At 52.7% G+C, this 19486-nt stretch overlaps 6 protein-coding genes across 6 annotated transcripts; 5 read left to right on the top strand and 1 right to left on the bottom strand.

Moving 5' to 3' along the window:
* Window positions 1-606: 606 nt before the first annotated feature.
* J4E79_008938 (uncharacterized protein) lies at window positions 607-1557 on the top strand (the record flags this gene model as incomplete). Its single annotated transcript, XM_049357790.1, has 2 exons — window positions 607-982; window positions 1118-1557. The coding sequence occupies 2 exons, from the start codon at window positions 607-609 to the stop codon at window positions 1555-1557; spliced, it is 816 nt and encodes a 271-aa protein (XP_049207829.1).
* A 3275-nt stretch (window positions 1558-4832) lies between these two features.
* On the top strand, window positions 4833-6178 carry J4E79_008937 (uncharacterized protein; the record flags this gene model as incomplete). Its single annotated transcript, XM_049357789.1, has 4 exons — window positions 4833-4865; window positions 5111-5382; window positions 5439-5870; window positions 6103-6178. 4 exons carry the CDS (start codon window positions 4833-4835, stop codon window positions 6176-6178), a joined length of 813 nt encoding a protein of 270 aa, XP_049207828.1.
* Window positions 6179-7764: 1586 nt separating this feature from the next.
* J4E79_008936 (uncharacterized protein) lies at window positions 7765-8311 on the bottom strand (the record flags this gene model as incomplete). The annotated part of the gene is made up of 2 exons (XM_049357788.1): window positions 7765-8135; window positions 8188-8311. 2 exons carry the CDS (start codon window positions 8309-8311, stop codon window positions 7765-7767), a joined length of 495 nt encoding a protein of 164 aa, XP_049207827.1.
* Window positions 8312-9556: 1245 nt separating this feature from the next.
* Window positions 9557-11036, top strand: J4E79_008935 (uncharacterized protein; the record flags this gene model as incomplete). Its single annotated transcript, XM_049357787.1, has 3 exons — window positions 9557-9823; window positions 9879-9941; window positions 9996-11036. 3 exons carry the CDS (start codon window positions 9557-9559, stop codon window positions 11034-11036), a joined length of 1371 nt encoding a protein of 456 aa, XP_049207826.1.
* A 4020-nt stretch (window positions 11037-15056) lies between these two features.
* J4E79_008934 (uncharacterized protein) lies at window positions 15057-17226 on the top strand (the record flags this gene model as incomplete). The annotated part of the gene is made up of 2 exons (XM_049357786.1): window positions 15057-15121; window positions 15210-17226. The coding sequence occupies 2 exons, from the start codon at window positions 15057-15059 to the stop codon at window positions 17224-17226; spliced, it is 2082 nt and encodes a 693-aa protein (XP_049207825.1).
* Window positions 17227-17641: 415 nt separating this feature from the next.
* On the top strand, window positions 17642-18841 carry J4E79_008933 (uncharacterized protein; the record flags this gene model as incomplete). Its single annotated transcript, XM_049357785.1, has 3 exons — window positions 17642-17731; window positions 17781-18035; window positions 18086-18841. 3 exons carry the CDS (start codon window positions 17642-17644, stop codon window positions 18839-18841), a joined length of 1101 nt encoding a protein of 366 aa, XP_049207824.1.
* Between the last annotated feature and the right edge of the window lie 645 nt (window positions 18842-19486).

Here is a 19486-nt window from a genome sequence, read left to right as displayed (position 1 = left end):
TAGTGATGGATACTGAACGGGTTGGGAAGATGGCTTTTCAGTTGGGTGATCATCCTGAGTAGTATCATTCCAAACAGATGGCATCCCGTAGTCTTAAAGAAGAAGGCAGTGGCAGAAGGACGAGCAAGCCACCTGTGCCCAAGCGCGCTGCAGGCCTCATCCTGGCCGCCCTGCGTAGGGAGCGTAAGGGTGTAAGTGGGAGTGTGCCTCGCCTCTGCTGCCGGGGTTACAAGCGTGGGAGTCTGAAGCGGACGGGCCCACAGACGTGATGGTAGACCGGGATAGAGCGGTAATGTTACGAAGACGCGGCCGATCCTGTCAGTTCTTTCGGCGACCGGTGCTAGTCCGAACGTGACATAGCGCCGATTGCTAGCGCGCTTCCCTCAGCTCGGTGACTGCCCTTTTCAGCTTCAGCCTCGGAAATTGGGGGTGAACGAGTTTTGCAGCCGTCTCACAACACCACGTCGCATCATCTCCATCGCGAATTATCTCGCGTCATCTATCGCGCACTACCCACGACCCAGATTCCACCGCGTCGGAAACGTTCCGAGGACACGACAACCAGTCTGGTGGCACTCGACAAGGATCCCAATCAACAACCCCAGCATGGCTATTGGTCAACGAATAACGGCACCGTACGCCGGCCTTTTTGATCCCACGCGGTTTGTAACCTCGTGGATTCTCCCACCAGCCGCCCTCTTCGCCATTCGCGCGCTATTGGCCATTTACGCATTTACCACGCTCTTTTTCATCTTTGGCTGGAATGGTACCCACGGCAGGTCCGACGCTTCGCAGCAATCCTTCTCTTTCTTCACGGTTCTGACGTATTGGGGTCTCGCCTTTTACTATGCCTTTGCCGCTGTGCATACCGGCAGTTACTGGTTTACTGGAACTTCGTTTTTGGCACGATGGCCCAAAGCGCTACAGGTGGCGCACAGCATGTTTTACTCTACCATTGTAGTCTATCCGTGGATAGTGACCAGTAAGTCAACTTACATAAAACGTTTTGCCAAAGTCGCGCCGGAGTACCTCGAGGCAATCTCGTGTTCCCTGCAACATCATTTTTGGAGAACTGGCAGCATTTATTGTCTGAGCACGCTGAACTAACACACAACAGTTGTTTACTGGACACTTCTTGCGGGTCAATTCCCCACCACTTTCGCTCTCTGGTCAAACACGTCACAGCATGCTCTCAACTCGGCGTACGCCCTTTTCGAGATAGTTATCCCCCGAACTGAGCGACTGCCCTGGCTCGACCTGATTCCAATTATCCTCCTGTTGGCTCTTTATCTTGGCCTGGCCTACCTCACGCATGCGACCCAAGGCTTTTATGTATACCCCTTCCTTGACCTTCAGAAGAATTCTTCTGGGCTAGTCGGAGCGTACATAGTGGGTATTCTGGTCGCCGCGATTATTATCTTCTTGATTGTCAGGTATCTCATCGTGTTGCGCGTCTTTGTCACTGAGAAAAAGCTAGGGAAGACTGGGAAGACTTCAACGCGTCAATACGCGGCGGGCGCTGATGAATATCCTTTACACAGCACCATACAAAAATAGCGCGCGTATTCTCGTCGACGTTGGAATCCCCAATGGTCGACTGTTATTACAATTGCGCCCTCAGACCGCTCGCTTTTAATACGCCATATAATCTAGTCTTTAATTCCTCTGTTACGTCACTCATTCATCTGCTGTCAACCGCCATCGACCACTCTCATCCCCGTTGCTATCGGCTACTATTCCACCATGGTGATCACTGAATTGGCATGATTTGGTGTGGCGCACCAGTCAGATGCCCACCTCACAAGGCGACTCCTGCGCGGCTGTCTATTTGCTTCTTCCTTGTTCTGCAAATACTGTGTAGCGGCTGCCATGATGCCTATTATCGGAACCTGGCTGTCTCCGATAGTAAGCTGCGACGAAACCATCGGCATCAACGGCATGGGGTCTATGAGGATGATCGGCGAACACTTCGCGAAGTGCATTAAATCGCCCAGTTCATCCCACGTCAATCCCCTAGCTACCCGTGCGGGATGTTTGCTTTTGTGGCGACATGTCGAAGCTGCCACTCCGCTTTGGATCTGTGTTCATCATAGCCTCGTGTTTACTAGATGTGGGTCAATTGGCCGTAGTGGGTTCAAGAGGCTGTTAAGGTATGAGAGACGCCCCCACATACATGCATCCGGGCGTCGATCATGCTGCAACTCGAGATCAGCCATCCATGCGTCTTCCATGCGCACTGTCACAGCCGCCCTTCAGACTAGAAGGACGCGCATGTGACGAAGCGATAGCCAATGGACTACACACGTGAGAATCGGCTACCCAATCAATGGTAACACGTGAAAGCAAACGAAGGAACACTGACATGCAGCGCCATGATGGCGCATAGGCATTGAATGACATCAATCACCACCTCCATGGACCTTGATTCTGTCAGTAACGGAAACGCTACATGATGCCAGCACGAGCTTCTAGAAGCGCTTTAGCTTCGTCTGCCTGCAGCTGCAGGGCTTAGCGCTGAGCCGTTCATTAATTCGCGCAGGCTTGGTGTTGATTGGCCGCGCAAGAAAAATCCTACACTCAACAGTGCGTGCGCATCTGCTGGAAAGTCTGCGCACCTATTCTTCGGGGCCGCCCGGTCACGAACAACTGCTGCGTTACATCGGTCTACGGCATCTTTCACTCTTTACACGATACCAACATGACCCCTGACATGTAGCACCCCTCCTACTGATGCACGCCGAGAAAACTGAGAGCATGTGCCATGTACTAATCACTTAGTTATGATGGCGTCTGGCCCGGTCTTGCTCAATTCGGTCTGGTACTTCACTGCCATCCCGTCTTCGTTGCGCCGTCAGTACTATGCGATTGCAACGCTTGGGCCGGCGGCTGTCAGACTCTTGGGCAGCAGTGACGCGATCACTTCATGAAATGTGGAGGAAGTCATCTCGAATCCCAGCTGTCTCATGGTGGAGTCCGGGGCTTTGATCTTGACTACGACAGTACGTCACTGGTTACTTAGGCAGCTGTGGGATCCAGTTTCAGCACCCTTAGAAACCTAAGTGCATGCTGCAATACCATTCCATGACTGTGGAGTTCATTCCCATATGTTTCTTGGACAGTACGCATGAACATTCAATACATGTAAGTTTCAAGGATCCCGTCCCGGTCCCGACAAGCGGTGTCTTTACGGCACGTCGGGACTGGCCGGAGTTCTATCCTTCTGGCAGAAGCTTGGAGGCGTACCAGCTGCTCGCACAGACGCGTTCTTACCAAATGAACCCTGGAATCCAACCTGATGGAGACGGATTGCCGCTAGTTTTGTCCAGTAGTCGAACTTTACGCTGATTATCCCCAGGCTCTCAGCGTATTTGCCCCGAGAGTCAAGCCAGCGCTACATCGTTAATACCCATGGACGTTTCAAGGCCTCGGATGGCACTGCGGTAATAAATCATTGTATCCGTCTGGTGATCACCGATGGCTTGCAGCATCGTCGCCAGGATCAAGCCCTCTAGGGTTTCGAATGAGATTCAAGAAGGCAGGTGCTTGCTTGCTCAGGCAAACACAGGTAGGCGATCGATCGGATGCTGTCGCTGATAGCGGCCGAAGAACTGGATCATCACGACCGGATGCGACCGACTGCCACAGCTCGACTACACAAGTGCGAGAATCTTTCCGGTTTCATTTCGATGCAGCTTTGCGATGGTGCATCCACCTCGCACACCCTCTACAAGCAGGCTACATGATACCCAGACACCTGTAACCCCGCCCAGGCGTAACCTGGTCACCTGGGAAGGACTTTAGTCCATGTACTACAATCATCGCTTTCTCTGCCGCTATCGTGACAGCGCTTCTGGCCCCAGGAAACATTCCGCTAGTCGCGGGTATAAACAGCATGTGAACGCGGAAGCCCGCTGTACTGTGGAGATACTCGGAAGCGCAGATGAACAGCAAGGATAAGGTCCAACCCGTCACTACTATCGTTCACTATAGCGGTGTTCCGTCCGCCAGGTCCTTCGTATTCCTGCAGGATTCCAGTCTATTCCAAACACCCCGGCCAAGACACCTTACAACCGTTCCAATGTTGCATTGACGTGGCTTGCGCATCAGCATACCGCCAACGAGCGACGCGCACATGCAAAGTGCCCCTGCGCTGCGCTTGCGCATACCGTAAGGAGTAGCGACATAGGGTGCGCATTGTTTGGATGCCGGCTCGTTCCTGAGCTACGACTGCAGAAGTACGAGGTCCTGCAGTTCTGTCGCATGTGCATGCGCATGTGAAGTTCGCGTACGAAGTAAGCGCATGTCAATGCTGGAAGCGCTTAGGCACGGCTCGAGCGTGGGGGCCTGACCGATGATAGGAATGCTGCGTGAGTGGCTCATTGTCGGACGCCGGAAATCTCAATATCAATGGCCTTTGCTGAGTTTGCGAGAGTTGCGGCACGTGCTGGGTGACTGTCTCGGTTGACGGATACTTGTTTACCTGGTAATGACGAGCACTTGAGGTTTGTTGCGCGGAAGCAGTATTGTGAATCTCCATGCGACTGTCAAACGTGCAGTATCACTACAAAGCCCAGACTGTAGCCGCTAGATTCAGTCAAATTCCAACAGCATCTGTAAAGTCTCTCGATTTGCACTCGACACAGCGTAACAAGTTTCTAATCACCAACGTTGAGATCTCGAAAAGCGTCCCGAAAAGGTAAAGTTACCGAGGTAACTTCCGAGCACCCCCTTCATCCCAGAACCATCTCGTACTCCCAACGGCAAGCACAGCGCACGATCAAATAAACTTCTACGGTACACAAACTCTCTCGGAGCGACAAGACAACGGAACCATGATAGAGGTCATCTACATCGTCCGGCACGCGGTACGTATCAAGCTAACCTCCGTCACCGCACTTCACGCCTTCCGATGCTTTTACACTGTAGTCAAGGGGAGTCTTCCGTTCCAGGCAGCTACTTCTGAGCCATCTCCGTCCTTGCATTACCTCCGCAAACATCTCGCTTCCCTACACCTTCGCGTGTATCACATGAAACGCCACCCTTCACACTCGCTCATGCAGATCTGTCCCCTAGCATGGCACTCTTCTAACGTGTCCTCCGGGGTATCTAGTTTCGCGCCAACTGGTCCGTAGATCCCCAAACGGGTATCTACACCGCATCCATGGCGACCCCGACCGGAATCCCCACTGATCCGCCTCTTACGTCCAAAGGGGTGGAGCAGAGTAAGGAGTTAGCCGAGTACCTGAGCAAGATCGAACCGCCAGTGGACAGAATCTATTCTAGCCCCTTCTACAGGTGTCTGCAGACGCTCAAGCCGTTTAGTGACAAGCTATTCAAGGAGGGCAAGGCAAAAGGAAGGATACGGATCGATCGCGGTATTGGGTTCGTGCATACTGAGTGACACAGAGGTAGGTACTGTGCTGACGAGTGCGTAATAGCGAGTTCTTTGGACGCGCACATTTCGAACATCCTACTCCGCCGCACCTCGAGCTCCTGACACCTCACTTCCAGAACCTTGACGATGAGTATGCATCTGTACATATGCCAGGGTCCAACGGCGAGATGATCGTTGAGCTCCATGAGCGTGTCAGGAACGCACTTGATCACATTGTCACAACTCTAGACAACGACCCCGAACAGCCAAAGACTGTCTTGCTGTGCACTCATGCCGCGACTATGATAGCAGCCGGTCGGGTACTTACCGGACAGATGCCAGAAAACCCTGATGAAGATGATTTCCAATGCTTCACTGCTGGTCTGTCAAAGTACGTAAGAAGATCAGCCGATCCAGAGAAGGGCGTCGCGGGAAACTGGACTTGCGAACTAAACTCCGAAACATCCTTCCTCTCGGGTGGTGCGGAGAGAGGCTGGTAAGTGCAATGCTGTTTCTTTGCCGTTCTATCTCGTGCTGCATCCTTATAACATCCAGGTTCTTTCCCTACCACAGGAAAGACTGGCCAAGGTCAGAACCTACAACACACGGTTGGGGCATCGCGTCGACGCTTCTCAACATTCAGCTCCCACACACCCCAATTGACGAGCACCTCCCGATGACCCCGTAACCTTACGTCACGGCAAGTGGCTAACCAGCGATGAGGACAGGCATTTCAGCGGCGAGGAGAGCTTCGTGGACTTCTCGGACACTGGCATGAAAGGTGACGGGGAGTCGAAATTATGAGGTTGCGGCACGTTGTACTGAGGATGCATATGTGCAAACTTACATTGCGTTGCCTACCCATGCGAAGGGCTGTAATCCAGTAGAAGTTTACCATAACAGCTACCATGTGTAAAATGAGAGCCCCATGCACTCGGCTCTACTTCACCCCTCCCTTGCTATAGATCTACGATCGACCGTTCCCGCCCGTCAAGTACCGAAAAATGATGTGCCGGCCTGTACCTGACCCACAGTCGTTCTGTCGGCCCATCGTTGGGTTTGCGCAACGTTGTGGCGAGCACGTGGGATGTTTTGAACCCAGATGTGAGTCCGCCGCGCGGTTAATCGCTGGGGAGCGGGGCGCATTGAGCCGAACCGACAAGAACCCTGACCTGACAAAAAGGATAAGAGGACCCATTCGGACTTCAGGCAAATTAAAGACTCGAATCTTGTGGCAATTGTTGGTAAGATGAATATGGGTTGATCTGGTGGTGTACAGGTTGGGACGGGGCTAAAGGTTGGAAGGCATGGTGAGCAGCATGGGCAGTGACGGTACAACACCATGGTGACTGCAATGGTGGCACCGAACAGCAGGAACCGAGTCTGCTATGGAGATCTGAGCAAAACTTCATCCATCAGATTTCCGTTACCAATACAGTGGACATCAGACTCTCACCTATGGGTCCCTAACCCCATCATCGTCCCAAACGCGCGGAATTGCACTCACCCAGGCGTCGTACCCTCGAACTTCTTGCCATCTTTACTTTACTAAAACAACCACGTGCCGCCTTGTTACCTATCTCTCGACCGTTGCGACGATTGCCTGCACGTATCGACGCGAACCAGACTCCGCGATGCCACACTACGAAATCCACCACGTTCACTTCCTCAGCACATACCAAAAGCGAGAGCTTTCCCATGCACTCACGGCCCTCCACGCACGCCTCTTCGGCACGACCCCATTCCTGGTCTTAGTAACCTTCCATCTCGCCTAGAAGGCTACCGGGGGTGGCCACACCGACTCAGACACGCAGTACATGACGCTCGGATACCAGCGCGTCTGGACCAACTACATCAATGTACATTTGCAACCCAGCGCCAATACCAACCCGATCGAAGAGAAGCAAAGGCTCAATGTGCTGGCCGAGGGGATCAACAAGATGTGGAACAAATACGCAAGGCCCCACATGGGCCGGCTTCGTTTCTGGATATCGGACAGGCGGCGTGAGGAGATTGCGAATGCGGCTGACGTGAATGCGCCGGCGACGTTGCGGGACATCAGGTCGCTGCATGATGTCTTTGTCATGTGGGATGTTGCTGTGCATGTATCTGTGGACAAGATACGTGAATGATGCGGTTGCGGTCCAAGACAGGGCTAGGATTGGATGCGAGGCGATGCAGAACTTCGTTGGGCAAATTGGGGAGCCGGATATGGGGATCGTCCAGGCGCGTAGGCTGGGAAGACTGCTTCGGATTTCATGGGGACCTGAGGCCAACGTGTGAGCATAAACAGCCTAAACCTTCTGGCATTGTGGGTATCTTTATCCAACGCCATCCTACCATGCTATCTTCCCAATCCATTATGACCTTTACAACTCCAAGACATTGTCCTAGGCGCTCTTTTTCTCCGGTTTCGTATCCCCATCTTCCTCTTCCTCGTCAACATGCATGCTTTCTGCAAACCCGACCCATTCTTTCATTCCCCTAACGAAGGCATCTCCACTTCCATCCACCTCGCCGCCATGACCCCATATTATGACCTCGTCGAACTCTCCTACTTGTTCCGCTATCTTGACTTCGACGGGCATGCTCTCTTCCACCTCAGCGTCTTCGTCGTCCTCATCTGCAGGCTGTTGTGGCTGTGTTCGGGTTTGCGGTAACTGCTTATCGGTGACATGTAGGATAGCGCCGGTGTAGTTCTGAGGAAGAGGAAGCGTCGTGCCGTGGAGGTGTCGACCGCGGAAGTATGCGTGTCGCTTTCCTAGATGGACGTCAGGTCTGGTATCCATGCCAATGCGAGCTTTGAGGATTACCTTTGTCGTCTGTTTCAGGCTTCCAGTATCGTTCTGCGTCGTTGATGGGTCCATTGTGGTTTATCCGCGCGGGGAGCAGATTTGGTGTGCATTTTTGAGGTTTGGAGGGTTGAATAGACAGCATGTTGATGGCTTGTTGATGTCGGCGATTGTGTGTATGATGAGCCAGAAAGCAATCTCTCAAATGTTCAGCGATGTCCTGATTTGATTGTATGGAAGTATGCCGGAGCGCAGCATGTGAAGGGTGGTTTACGGAGCACGCGTCGACGCGCCGTAGCGTGTCTCCGCGGAGCACGGACCATCTTCAGACGGGGTGCTCACGAGCTCACAATGACGACGGAACCGCAGAAGCACACGGTCTTGGCTTGATATAATGAGCTCCCCATCCATCCTCCCTCCTTTGCTCAATTCTGGTCATCACCACAGTTGCCTGTCGCCAAGTTCACGCCTTCCAGGTCCCCTCTAGTGCAGCTCGGAGCCCGCGGCCGCCGTGGCTGTAGATTCACCGATCGGTCAGATGCTGCCTACCATACAGACTTCTAAGGCCTGCAGCGCTCATGGAGAACTCCAGAAGATACTACATCTTATCGCTGGCCGCCTTGACTCGAAGTAGACCTACGATTGCAAGGCTGAGACGCGTGATGAGTTGTGCCCCTGCATAACTTGCCCCTCTCACGCATCTCGGCGGAACATTTCTATGGACCCTGCACCGCGGCTTCACCCACCAACGTTCTATTCCACCATTACCTGAGCACACGAACTAGCAGCCAGATGCCAGGAACGGATATGAATACGACGGCGTATTGCACCGGCCGCCATTCGATGGCCTCGAACTCCGCGAGCATGTAAGGATTACATTGATCTTACGCCGTTCGCGATTTTTAGGCGGATCGACGGCGTCATAGATCACTCGAATTGGCAAGGTTTCCTCGCCCGATACTGCACCTCAGACAGAATGCAACACGCATGGCTTCGAAACGGCGCAACCGGACGCACCATGTCGGCTTTCGGCCGTTCCGGCGATATGACGGCGAGCTACCTGGACTCTCAAATGCACTCTGGCGCCATGTACTAGCCGAACAGCTACCGTTACTCGACTTTCTTCTCAGTTTTGCTTCCAGGCGCGTTCACGATACCATTGTCGCATTGCTTTTGGACCATTGACGCACTAATTTCCCTCCACCGCCAGCCCACCCTGCAGCTTCCTATCTTGTGACCAAGCTCAGTCCGTTTGAGACACCCTCATCCTGCGAATTGCGTTGAAGCCCACGCTTCTCTCGACTAGGAATTGTCCAGTACCCCTACTTTGCGCTCAAGGACCCTCCAATTGAACCTTCAAGGCTTGCGCGAATCGCACACATCTTGAATTATGGCGATTATAAGCTCTGTGACGGGAGCTGTGTCTTCACTACTTAGTCCAGTCACATCGCAAGCCTGGGGACCACTGGTGAATCTATGCAAAAATGGCACTCTTTCGCAATTTCAGAACCTAAAGCATGGCAAGCTGGTGTTGTTTGAGGGCGGCTCGAGCAAGGCTACTGCGGCGTTTGGATCTGATAAAGAAGGACTCCCAATCGCTTTCCTCAACGTGCTCGACGAGAAGTTCTGGGTGCGATTGGCACTGTTTGCAGACATGGTGCGCCCCAAAACACCCATAACCATCCGAAAGAGCTCGCGCTGATAGGTGCCAGGGTTTCGCAGAAAGCTATATGCTGGGAGAATTCACAACTCCAGACCTGACCAAATTCTTCGAGGTAAGCTGCTGGATAGACTGAGCTCGGTGAGACGCATTCAGCTTACATTTATAGCTCTTCATACTGAACCGTAATTACCTCTCCAATGGCTCAACTTTCACCTCCGCAATTTCCTCTGGCCTCGCCGGCTTGGTACGAGGCAGCAACAACCTCAAAAACGCGCGCCTCAACATCTCCGCACACTATGACATCTCCAACGAAATGTTCGCCGCATTCCTCTCCCAAGACATGACCTACTCGTGCCCGATATGGCTACCGAAATCGAACCCGAAATCTACAAGCGAAAGCCTCTACGACGCGCAAATGCGAAAGCTCGATCGCTTCATCGATAACACACACATCAAGGGGACAGATCACGTTTTGGAGATCGGCACAGGGTGGGGCAGCTTCGCCATGCGTGCTGTACAACGGACAGGCTGCAGGGTCACATCTCTCACCCTCTCCATTGAGCAAAAAGAGCTTGCAGAGGATCGGATACGAGAAGCCGGCATGTCAGACAAGATCACAGTGCTTCTATGCGATTACCGAAGTCTGGAGGTGCCGGAAACAGGACCATTCGACAAGGCCGTCTCAATTGAGATGCTGGAAGCTGTGGGCAAGGAATATCTGGTCACTTACTTCAAGTGCATAGACAAGCTTCTCAAGAAGGAGGGCGGTGTGGCATGCTTCCAATGCATAACGATGCCCGATGCGCGCTACGAAGCCTACGCCAAATCCGACGACTTCATCCGCCGATACATCTTCCCCGGCGGCCATCTGCCCGCCGTTTCCGAACTTGTCGCCAGCATACAAACCGCTTCAGGCGGCTCGCTCGTCGTCGACAGCATAGAGAACATCGGCCCCCACTACGCGAAGGCGCTGCGGTTATGGCGAGAAGAATTCTTGGACAATTGGGAGAGCAAGATCAAGCCGCAGCTCATCAAGGAGAAGGCTAAGGAAGGAATGGACAATGAAGGTGCGGAGATTTTCAAGAGGAAATGGGATTACTACTTCCGTTACTCGGAAGCGGGCTTCTCGACGAAGACGCTGGGTGATGTCATTATCACCGTTGGAAGGGAAGGCGCTATGCAGATGATGGAGGATGTACCATTGTAAATACGGTTCTCGTTACATGCATAGAGGCGGAGGGATGTGATCGTAAATGTTGTTTAATATGACATTTACCCCCCTCTATGGTATCACTGAGCAGTGTCGTTCCGGGAAATATCTCTGGATGTTACAACGATGCCATTGGTCGTTACTCTACCTGCCTCCATACCCGTCCTCAAATTCCGGCAATGCCGCCCGGTACTCCATGGCCAGCTGGCTCGAGTCGAAACTCTTGCTCACAGGTCGAACGGCATGCGTGCCAGTATGGTTTTGCGTAGCAAAGTAATGTCCCATGCCATCCACATCCTTTACCTGCCCGAAGTTCGCAAACTGAGAATTGTACTCAGCACACGCGCTATCCAGCGGTGACATGTCCAAATTCGGTGGTGATGCAGGCGCAGAGGATGGCTGATATGCTTTGTAGAATGAAAGCGGTGCTGGTGTGAGGGTCGGCGATGCAAGTCCGTCGCTGATGATTGACGCAAGACTGGGTGCTGAAGGTTGTTGTTGTGAGTATCTCAATGCATTCGTACGCGTTATGGAACCTGCTGGGACAGAAGTCTGTGGTGTGGTGGAGTGGCGATGAGATGGGTTGCCGATTGAAAGACTTGGTGGTAATGTAGTGAATGGGGCAGAGTGTGCACGTGGTACCAAGGGCCTGTTCATCTCCTGTAGTTGTATCGTCGCCGGTGGAGGAGAGGTGCATGGGTGGTTGCTGACTTGAAGCGCAGCGTCGATATTTGCAGAGAGCTCCGCGAGGATGTCGTTGGGTGGGGATGTTCCGTTGACTTCGAAGGCTGGAAGTGAAGTATTCGATGCCGCATGAGTTTTGTTGATAATTGTTGATGCCCTGCGTGAAGTAGGCGGTGATTGATATACCCCTTCGGATCCCACAAGATGCAGGTTTTGCGTCTCTCCTTGCGACTTGTCGCATAATGGTGCTTCGCCATCGGGATTCACCACGTGAAGTCTGCTCGACCGTTGCTCTGGCAAGGGTGCACTCGAGTTCTCTGGATGAGCCTTCCGAGGAATTTGATGTCTGGAACTAGCACCGGGCATCGGCGGATTTGTGACCATGGGCGTATGTTTCGCTGGAGGCTGGGCTATGCGGGTACCTGTAGAGACAGATCGCGATTTCAAACACTGCTGTCCTAATCCATGGACAGCAACTGGATCTATGTTTGTAACCGAATGAGAAAACGCGCGTTGGTGCTGAAAAGATGTAGGTATATGTAGCTTGAGCTGCTTATTACTGGATGCCTGGGCCCGTGGGTTGGCTGCATCCCGAGGGTCTGTGGGAACGGTGCGTCTGATATTTGGAGCACTGACTACCCGGTATCTGGACGCGGACTCTTTCGACGGAAACGTTGTTTGCGGAGATGTCTGCGTAGGTTGCACAAGCTTTGGGGTCGTCTGTGCCGTATGCATGTGTGTTGACTTGACGTTCTGTGACTGCGGTGGACATAGAAAGTCTGGTAATGAGGCGCGCGCAATTCCCTGAGACCTTGTAACCCCAGAGGCGGACTGCGATCGAGTGTGGGTTGCGTCCGGTTGCGAAGGGGCTAACGTCTTGAGTGATGGAGGCTCCTGCGCCAGCAATGTTTGGTAGCATTTGCGTTGCTCTTGAACGGGAAGCTTGCTGAGGAAAGCTGTACGCAAGAAGTTCTCTTCAACGATTTTCGGTTGCAAGTGACAGCGGATTGCCTCTACTTGGCTCCGGTAGAGTTGGCATAGGAACAAAACACCCTCCCGTGGTTCCCAGGCTAGACTGCGAATCTGACAGAAGTGGAGCAGTGTTCTGACGAGATATAGCATGTTCAACGCGTAAAATGTTTTCAATACCCCATCGGCTCGGAGACTCAATAGTACGAGGTTATTCGCAAGGTTCCCGCTGGGCGGTGTCTCACATGAGCCTGCGCACGATTAGCAGGATGCCACAACGGGCTCAGGTTTGACTGACCAGATGGTACTAGAGTCACTTCTATTATCGCTGGATTTGTACATCCGGTATCTAAGAAGCTAGGGCCGGTTTGTACTAGTATCTTGGAGGGAGACAAAGGGCTCAGGCCCTCTGGCAGTTGTATACTGTTGCTGTCAGCCCGTCATCTTTGAGGGAGGTAAGTATCACCTACCGCCGATCGCCTTCTAGTTTCTTCTTTATCCGATTGCAGTCTTTGTCGTCGTACGCAATGAAGATATTCCATACCTCACACCTATGTCCTAAGCAAAGTAAAGCAAGCTCACCCATGACAGCATAAGTGAACTTCTTGCTTTCAAATAGTCGACGGACATGACTTGCTGCCGCCAACACATTTGATTGACATGGTGCTTGCATCTCGTTCTTTTGCCTGGGCTTTCGTCTTCCATGCCCAGCAACATCATGATAACCCATGTTGATAGTTGTGTTGCGCGTTCGAATCAAGAGCGGTGAAAGTAACAACAGGACATCGATATGTGGTCGCACGAGTAGTTGTGAGAGCGGATGGCCGTCAGCAGGTGTACGAAGCTGCACAAAGAGAACTATGGAGTGGTTGAGTAAGACTTTTGTCAGGTGGAAGGGTCGACGATATCTATTCGCAGCTCCACCATTTCAGCGCACGGATGGAAAGTCTTTCTATAAGCAACAGCGGTGACACAAGCCTGGACGGCTCTGCTGATCCCGTATTTGAGAATTCCCATGACCGATGCTGATGGAGTGTGGTCTCATTGGCTGGATTTGAAAGACGGCTGACAACAACTTCGGCAAAGGCTGAGCCAGCAGTGGGCCCAACAAGGGAGCGGTTAGCATTTGACAGATTGAAGGTGGATATGCTCAGTGGCGGATCTTTGACGCTCCGAAGGTACGAAAGGACGTCATACTATTTTCATCTCTGTTGTCGTGTTTAGGGTATTCTCGATTGAGGCTGAGTGGGTTATATTTAGCATCGGGCAGGTGGGCCAATCGTAATTACCAACGGATGCGGGTCGCCCGACGGGTACGAGAGAACTTGAAACTAATGTTCGGCGCATAGGATTTTATTTCGGAGCATTTCAAGCCTGTTCTTCGTATCGCATGCCATTGTTAGAGTCGCGCACTCGGAAAAAGCATAGCAGTAGTCGTATAAAAGGCGGGGACATCGTGGAAGCACCGCGATAGCATACACCTTGTGGAACAGAGAATAGTGGACAATTCTGTTATTTTCGCTTTCTCGATAATCCACAAGCATTGGTATGAGTGTCGTTTCTATGCGCATTATGTTCTTTGTTGGTATTTGACGTGATAAAGAAGGACGCCGAGCTTGAAACGCTGCAAATGTAGTGAACGCCGTTCGTGCAAGGGAAGAAACTGCATCGCTTCTTTGGATGGTCATTCCTGACGCAATCAGATGCCGCCACCTATAGTCTACAGTCAGCGCAATGTACATTTCTAATCGTGGGTTTCCGGGCCAGATTTCAATGCAATTGACAAATCGTACCTGACCTGTCGACCGTGACGGTGTAGTCTCCATCAACTCGGGCTCTCTGCCTGTCGGCAAGTGTCTTTGACTTGACAACAAAGTAGCCGCTGCCGAGCGAAGCCAGAGTGAACAAAGTCATATTGCGAGGACTGCAATCCAGAGTCAGCATCAGCTAGCTCGCTAGGTACAAGCTGAAGCTAGACAGCGCTCAATCAGCGGTCAACTTACGTGAGAAGTCTGGAGAGTTGAGACATGATGTTGTATCTGGGATGTGTTCAGTTAGACGTGAATGTTGAAATGGGTGTACAATGTCAGCTTTCCCCAGACGGCGGAGAAGTGGTTGAGACGGCGGAGAGGCTTCCGGAACAGTCGTGTGATGAATTTCCCCTCTCGAGGGTGACGCAGCCAAAGCTTCCCCAGATCGGGCTGCCGAATCCCTGCCCGTGCGTGCGATGACCTCCGCGGCGGTAACCAATGCACGCTTTTCGCCGCCGATCTGCCACCGCCCGGCAGAAAAAGTTCGAGTTCCGCAGCTGCAATTCCGCGCCGCGCGCCTGCCCACCGCTTACACCAACACGCGCATCCCACCATGCCTCTCCCCAAGCGACAGACGATACCCGTAAAGGGCGCAAAGGCCAGCGCGCCTAAGGGCAAGTTGCGATTCGCGCGACAGCCGAGCACTGCGCTAATTATCGATAGACGATTCGCGATTCGCAAATTTCGAAACCGACCCAAAATTCAGACTCCCCTCGAAGAAGCACACCAAGACCAAGCTTGACCCGCGATTCTCGCGATTAAAAAGCGACCCCGACTTCTATAACAAGGCCACGGTCGACAAATATGGCCGCAAGGTGGACAAGAAGGCTGGCAAAAAGGCCATCGACCGGTTATACGACGCCGATAGCGACGACAAAGACGACGAAGACGAAGATGAAGCCGACGATGAGCCCGAGCTAGCACGTCCGGCCGACAAGAAGCGGGACAAGGCGGTCAAGAAGGAGATGCAGAGGGTGGAGCAGCAAGGCTTTGACCCTATCCGAGACGGTGGACTAGAGTCTTCATCCGACGAAAGCTCGAGCGACGAAGAGGATGAGGCTGAGCTGGAGGAGCAGACCGAACTTGCCGGTGACGACAACGAAGTCCCGACGGGCGACATCTCGGCACGTCTGGCTGCCGTGAACATGGACTGGGACAACATACGGGCCACCGATATCATGGCCGTAGCAAACTCCTTCGTCCCGGCTGATGGACGCATTCTCAACGTCGTCATATACCCTAGCGAATTTGGTATGGAGCGCCTACAACGGGAAGAAATCGAAGGACCGCCTCGTGAGATCTTCGCTTCAACCTCCAACAAGGACAAGAACAACATTAGCGCGCTCGACGACGACTCCGACGCTTCTGAGGTGGACGACGAGGAACAAAACGGGGAAGAACTACAAGGAGATGAGACAGGCGAAGAGTTCGACTCCACCAAGTTGCGAGCCTACCAGCTTGACCGGTTACGCTACTACTATGCCGTTATCACATGCTCTTCCGCGAACGTCGCAAAGTCCATCTACGACAACCTTGATGGCCGCGAGTACCTGACGAGCGCCAACTTCTTCGACCTGCGATTCGTCCCCGACGGCACAACCTTCGATCAAGATCCCCACGACGAATGCGCAAAGCTGCCGGACGGTTACAAACCTAATGAGTTCTCCACGGATGCGCTCACACACTCAAAGGTCAAGCTGACCTGGGATGCCGATGATGCGACACGGAAGGAGGTACAAAAGCGTGCTTTCTCACGCAAGGAGATTGACGAGAACGAGCTGCAAGCATACTTGGGCTCAGACCAGTCGTCGTCCGAGGATGAAGAAGAAGCAGCTAAGATGGACAAAGCCGCAAGTCTCAGGGCGGCTCTGGGACTGGAGGCACCCGGCAAATCTTCGAAAACGAAGAAAAAGGCATCTGCGAAACGGGATCGCGACTTCCCAAAGCCGGATAGCGAGATGCAGATCACTTTCACGGGAGGCCTTTCTAGCGGAGCTGGCAACGGTGACGTGTTCGAGAATGACATCCCACTACAAGAGACTACAATGGAGAGATACGTTCGAAAGGAGAAAGAAAGGAAGGCGAAACGTAAAGAGAGGTGGGAAGCCAAGAAGGCTGGACGCGATCCCGACGCACCAGTCGAGCAGGAGGCCGATGCGCCAGCGGCTGCGGACGATGACGATCCGTTCAACGATCCTTTCTTTGCTTCTGATCCCGAAGAAGCTGCCAAAGCCTCCAAGCCGAAGTCGAAGAAGTCTGAGAAGGCCAAGAAGAAGGCGGAGCAAGAGGAAAAGGATCAGGCTGCGGCAGCTGAGCGAGCGAACCTGGAACTACTTATGGCAGATGAAGACGATTCAAAGCTGCGTCACTTCGACATGAACGAGATCGTCAAGTCGGAGAAGGCTAAGAAGAAGGGCAAGAAAGCGAAGAAGAACGCTCCCATCGTAGAGGACAACTTCCAGATCGACACCACCGATCCCCGTTTCGCCAAGCTATACCAGAGCCATGAGTTTGCCATCGATCCCACAAACCCAAGGTTCAAGGAGACGTCTGCTATGAAGGCGCTGCTAGAAGAGGGCCGCAAGAAGCGAAAGCAAGGCAAGGACGAAGACGAGCCAGATCATCAACGAGAGACGAAGAAATCTAAGCAGGATGCTGCAGACGGCGAAGACGACATCAAGAAGCTGGCTGCTCGTGTAAAGGCGAAGAGCAAACAAAAGTGAAGTAGGTTCTATAGACAGAATGTGATACCCAGCGAACGGCTTATATTAGCCATCCTACGCAGGATCTGCGCTCGATACATGGATTTTTGTTGTCCCAGGGTGTCTCAGGTTGCGTTCGACGCGAGCTTCGGTGATAGCTCCTTCCTCCCCTACGCTTGCCTCGGGATGACACGTGCAATGCCGGCAACCTTGGGAACTAGTACTTCCAGTTCACCTCAGGCAGATCGATCCCTCCCTCACACTCTCACCGCCTTCTCCTCACCTACCTAACGCCCTCCATCTTCGCATACATCTATCACTACTATTTTTCAAAGCGTCTCGCAATGCCCTGTTTGGGCAATTTGCATAACCTTATACCATTGCGGTCGCGGCTCTTAGATCACTGCAAGTCCAGCTGTAAACTTCCGGTCAGTGTATGGCACCTCCATGGGTCACATTCGATAGTATTGCGACCTGGGATGGAGATTGTGCCAATGGAGCAGAGCCAGACATTGCTGGCGTCGGTGTAGGTACTCCAAATCATCCTGTCTAGGCTCAACCTGACAACACTGCAGGTCGTCTTGTCTTTTGTCATTGCAAGCTTCATGACCACGTTCGCGTCCATCCTCGCCATGCTTCTCGATCAAGCCTTCGATACGAAAGGTCACTTCACGCCTCGAGCGCCGCTCACATACATTCGTGAGCGCTTCTTGGAGAACGAGTGGAAGAGGCACTACGCGTGGCGTCCATTTCTTGACCCACTCATCATCGGGTTCGGTGATCAACAACTCATCACGGGCTATGCTGTACTTCTGAGCGGATGGATCAAAGTACGCTCGGTTTCCCATCGAGATGACCCATGCTGACAGAACACAATCAGGTGGCTCAAGGCTCTTTCCGAGTGCAAGGTTCCCACTTCGTTCTTATCCTCTACGTGTGCGCGCTATCATCCTCCTCTCACCTCGCAGCCCTGATCACGCTCCGCAAATACTTCCGCAAGTACAAGCTCATTGCGAAGATCCGCCTCACACTCGTCGTATTCTTCGCTGTTTTCCTACTCACTTCGATGATTGCTGCGATTGCCATGCCGCCGATCCTCGTCGAAGGCGATGATGGCACATCTATGGTACGAAGTCGTGTACAGAGGCTTTCATTCCTGGTCCCTCTATTCCTCATTCTTGTCGGCTTCTCAACAGCATTGGTGTGCATCCTGTATGACCCAGAAGGCAGAGGACTCGAATCACCGTCATCGTCGTCTTCGGAGAGGTCATTACAGGCCCTTGTACGTCGATTTACAGACCCGACACAAAAGCAGAAGGGCTTCACGCTTCGAGCGCTTTCCCCAGCGCGGCTTGGCCTACAACTCATATATTATCTCTTCCTCAACCCAGCAATCACGTTCGTAGTCCAGATTCTACTCGCCATACTGTCCGCCATCTTGGTGCTCACGCAGAAGTTTGCAAGGCCAGAGGATCCGGATAAGTCTTGCGGACTGCAAGATGACGAAGAGAATGTCTGGGGCTTTGGCCAGACTTTGAGCGTGGTCATGCTTTTGTTGCCAGCTATCACAGCTTTGCAAACGTACCTCGAGGCGCGACAGGATATCAAGAAGGGCTTTACTAGAACGCACGATTGAGCTGGTAGGCGAGACACTTGATCGGAGATTACTTAACATTAATAATCAACCATTATTGCACCGCATCAGTCTTCCATATGCAATTATCTACAGTTTTGCTGCCTTTTCATCCTTCTCCCGAAGAAACCTCACCGCAAACTCAATAGCAGCCTCATACCCAAACACCCCCAATCCACAGATAACCGCCTCGGCCTTGTCACTCAGATAGCTATGATGTCTAAACGCCTCCCTCCTATGCACATTACTGATATGTATCTCAACAAACGGTATTTCGACACCAGCCAACGCATCTCGCAACGCCACGCTCGTGTGTGTGAAAGCGCCCGGATTTATGACAATGAAGTCGACGTTGCCGCGTGCCTCGTGTATGCGATCGACAAGGACGCCTTCGTGGTTCGATTGGATGTGAGCGAAGTTTGTGGATTGCGCGGTGCATTGTTTGTGTGCGGAGGCGATTACGTCGGAGAGGGATGTGGAGCCGTAGATTGTGGGTTCGCGCGTGCCGAGGAGGTTGAGGTTTGGGCCGTTTATTAGGAGGATGGATTTGGTCATTTTGAGTTGCTGAGTAGGTGATATGCCCTACGAACGTGTATTACTGGCGAGGAGGGTTGATGAGCCTGGTCACGGAGTTTGTGGGAACGTGGT

Source organism: Alternaria viburni (assembly GCF_023758015.1).
Source record: "Alternaria viburni strain BMP 2772 chromosome Unknown scaffold_22, whole genome shotgun sequence".
NCBI lineage: Eukaryota > Fungi > Ascomycota > Dothideomycetes > Pleosporales > Pleosporaceae > Alternaria > Alternaria viburni.
The sequence above is the reverse complement of the archived record's forward strand: the minus strand, read 5'-3'. Positions and strand labels throughout refer to the sequence as shown.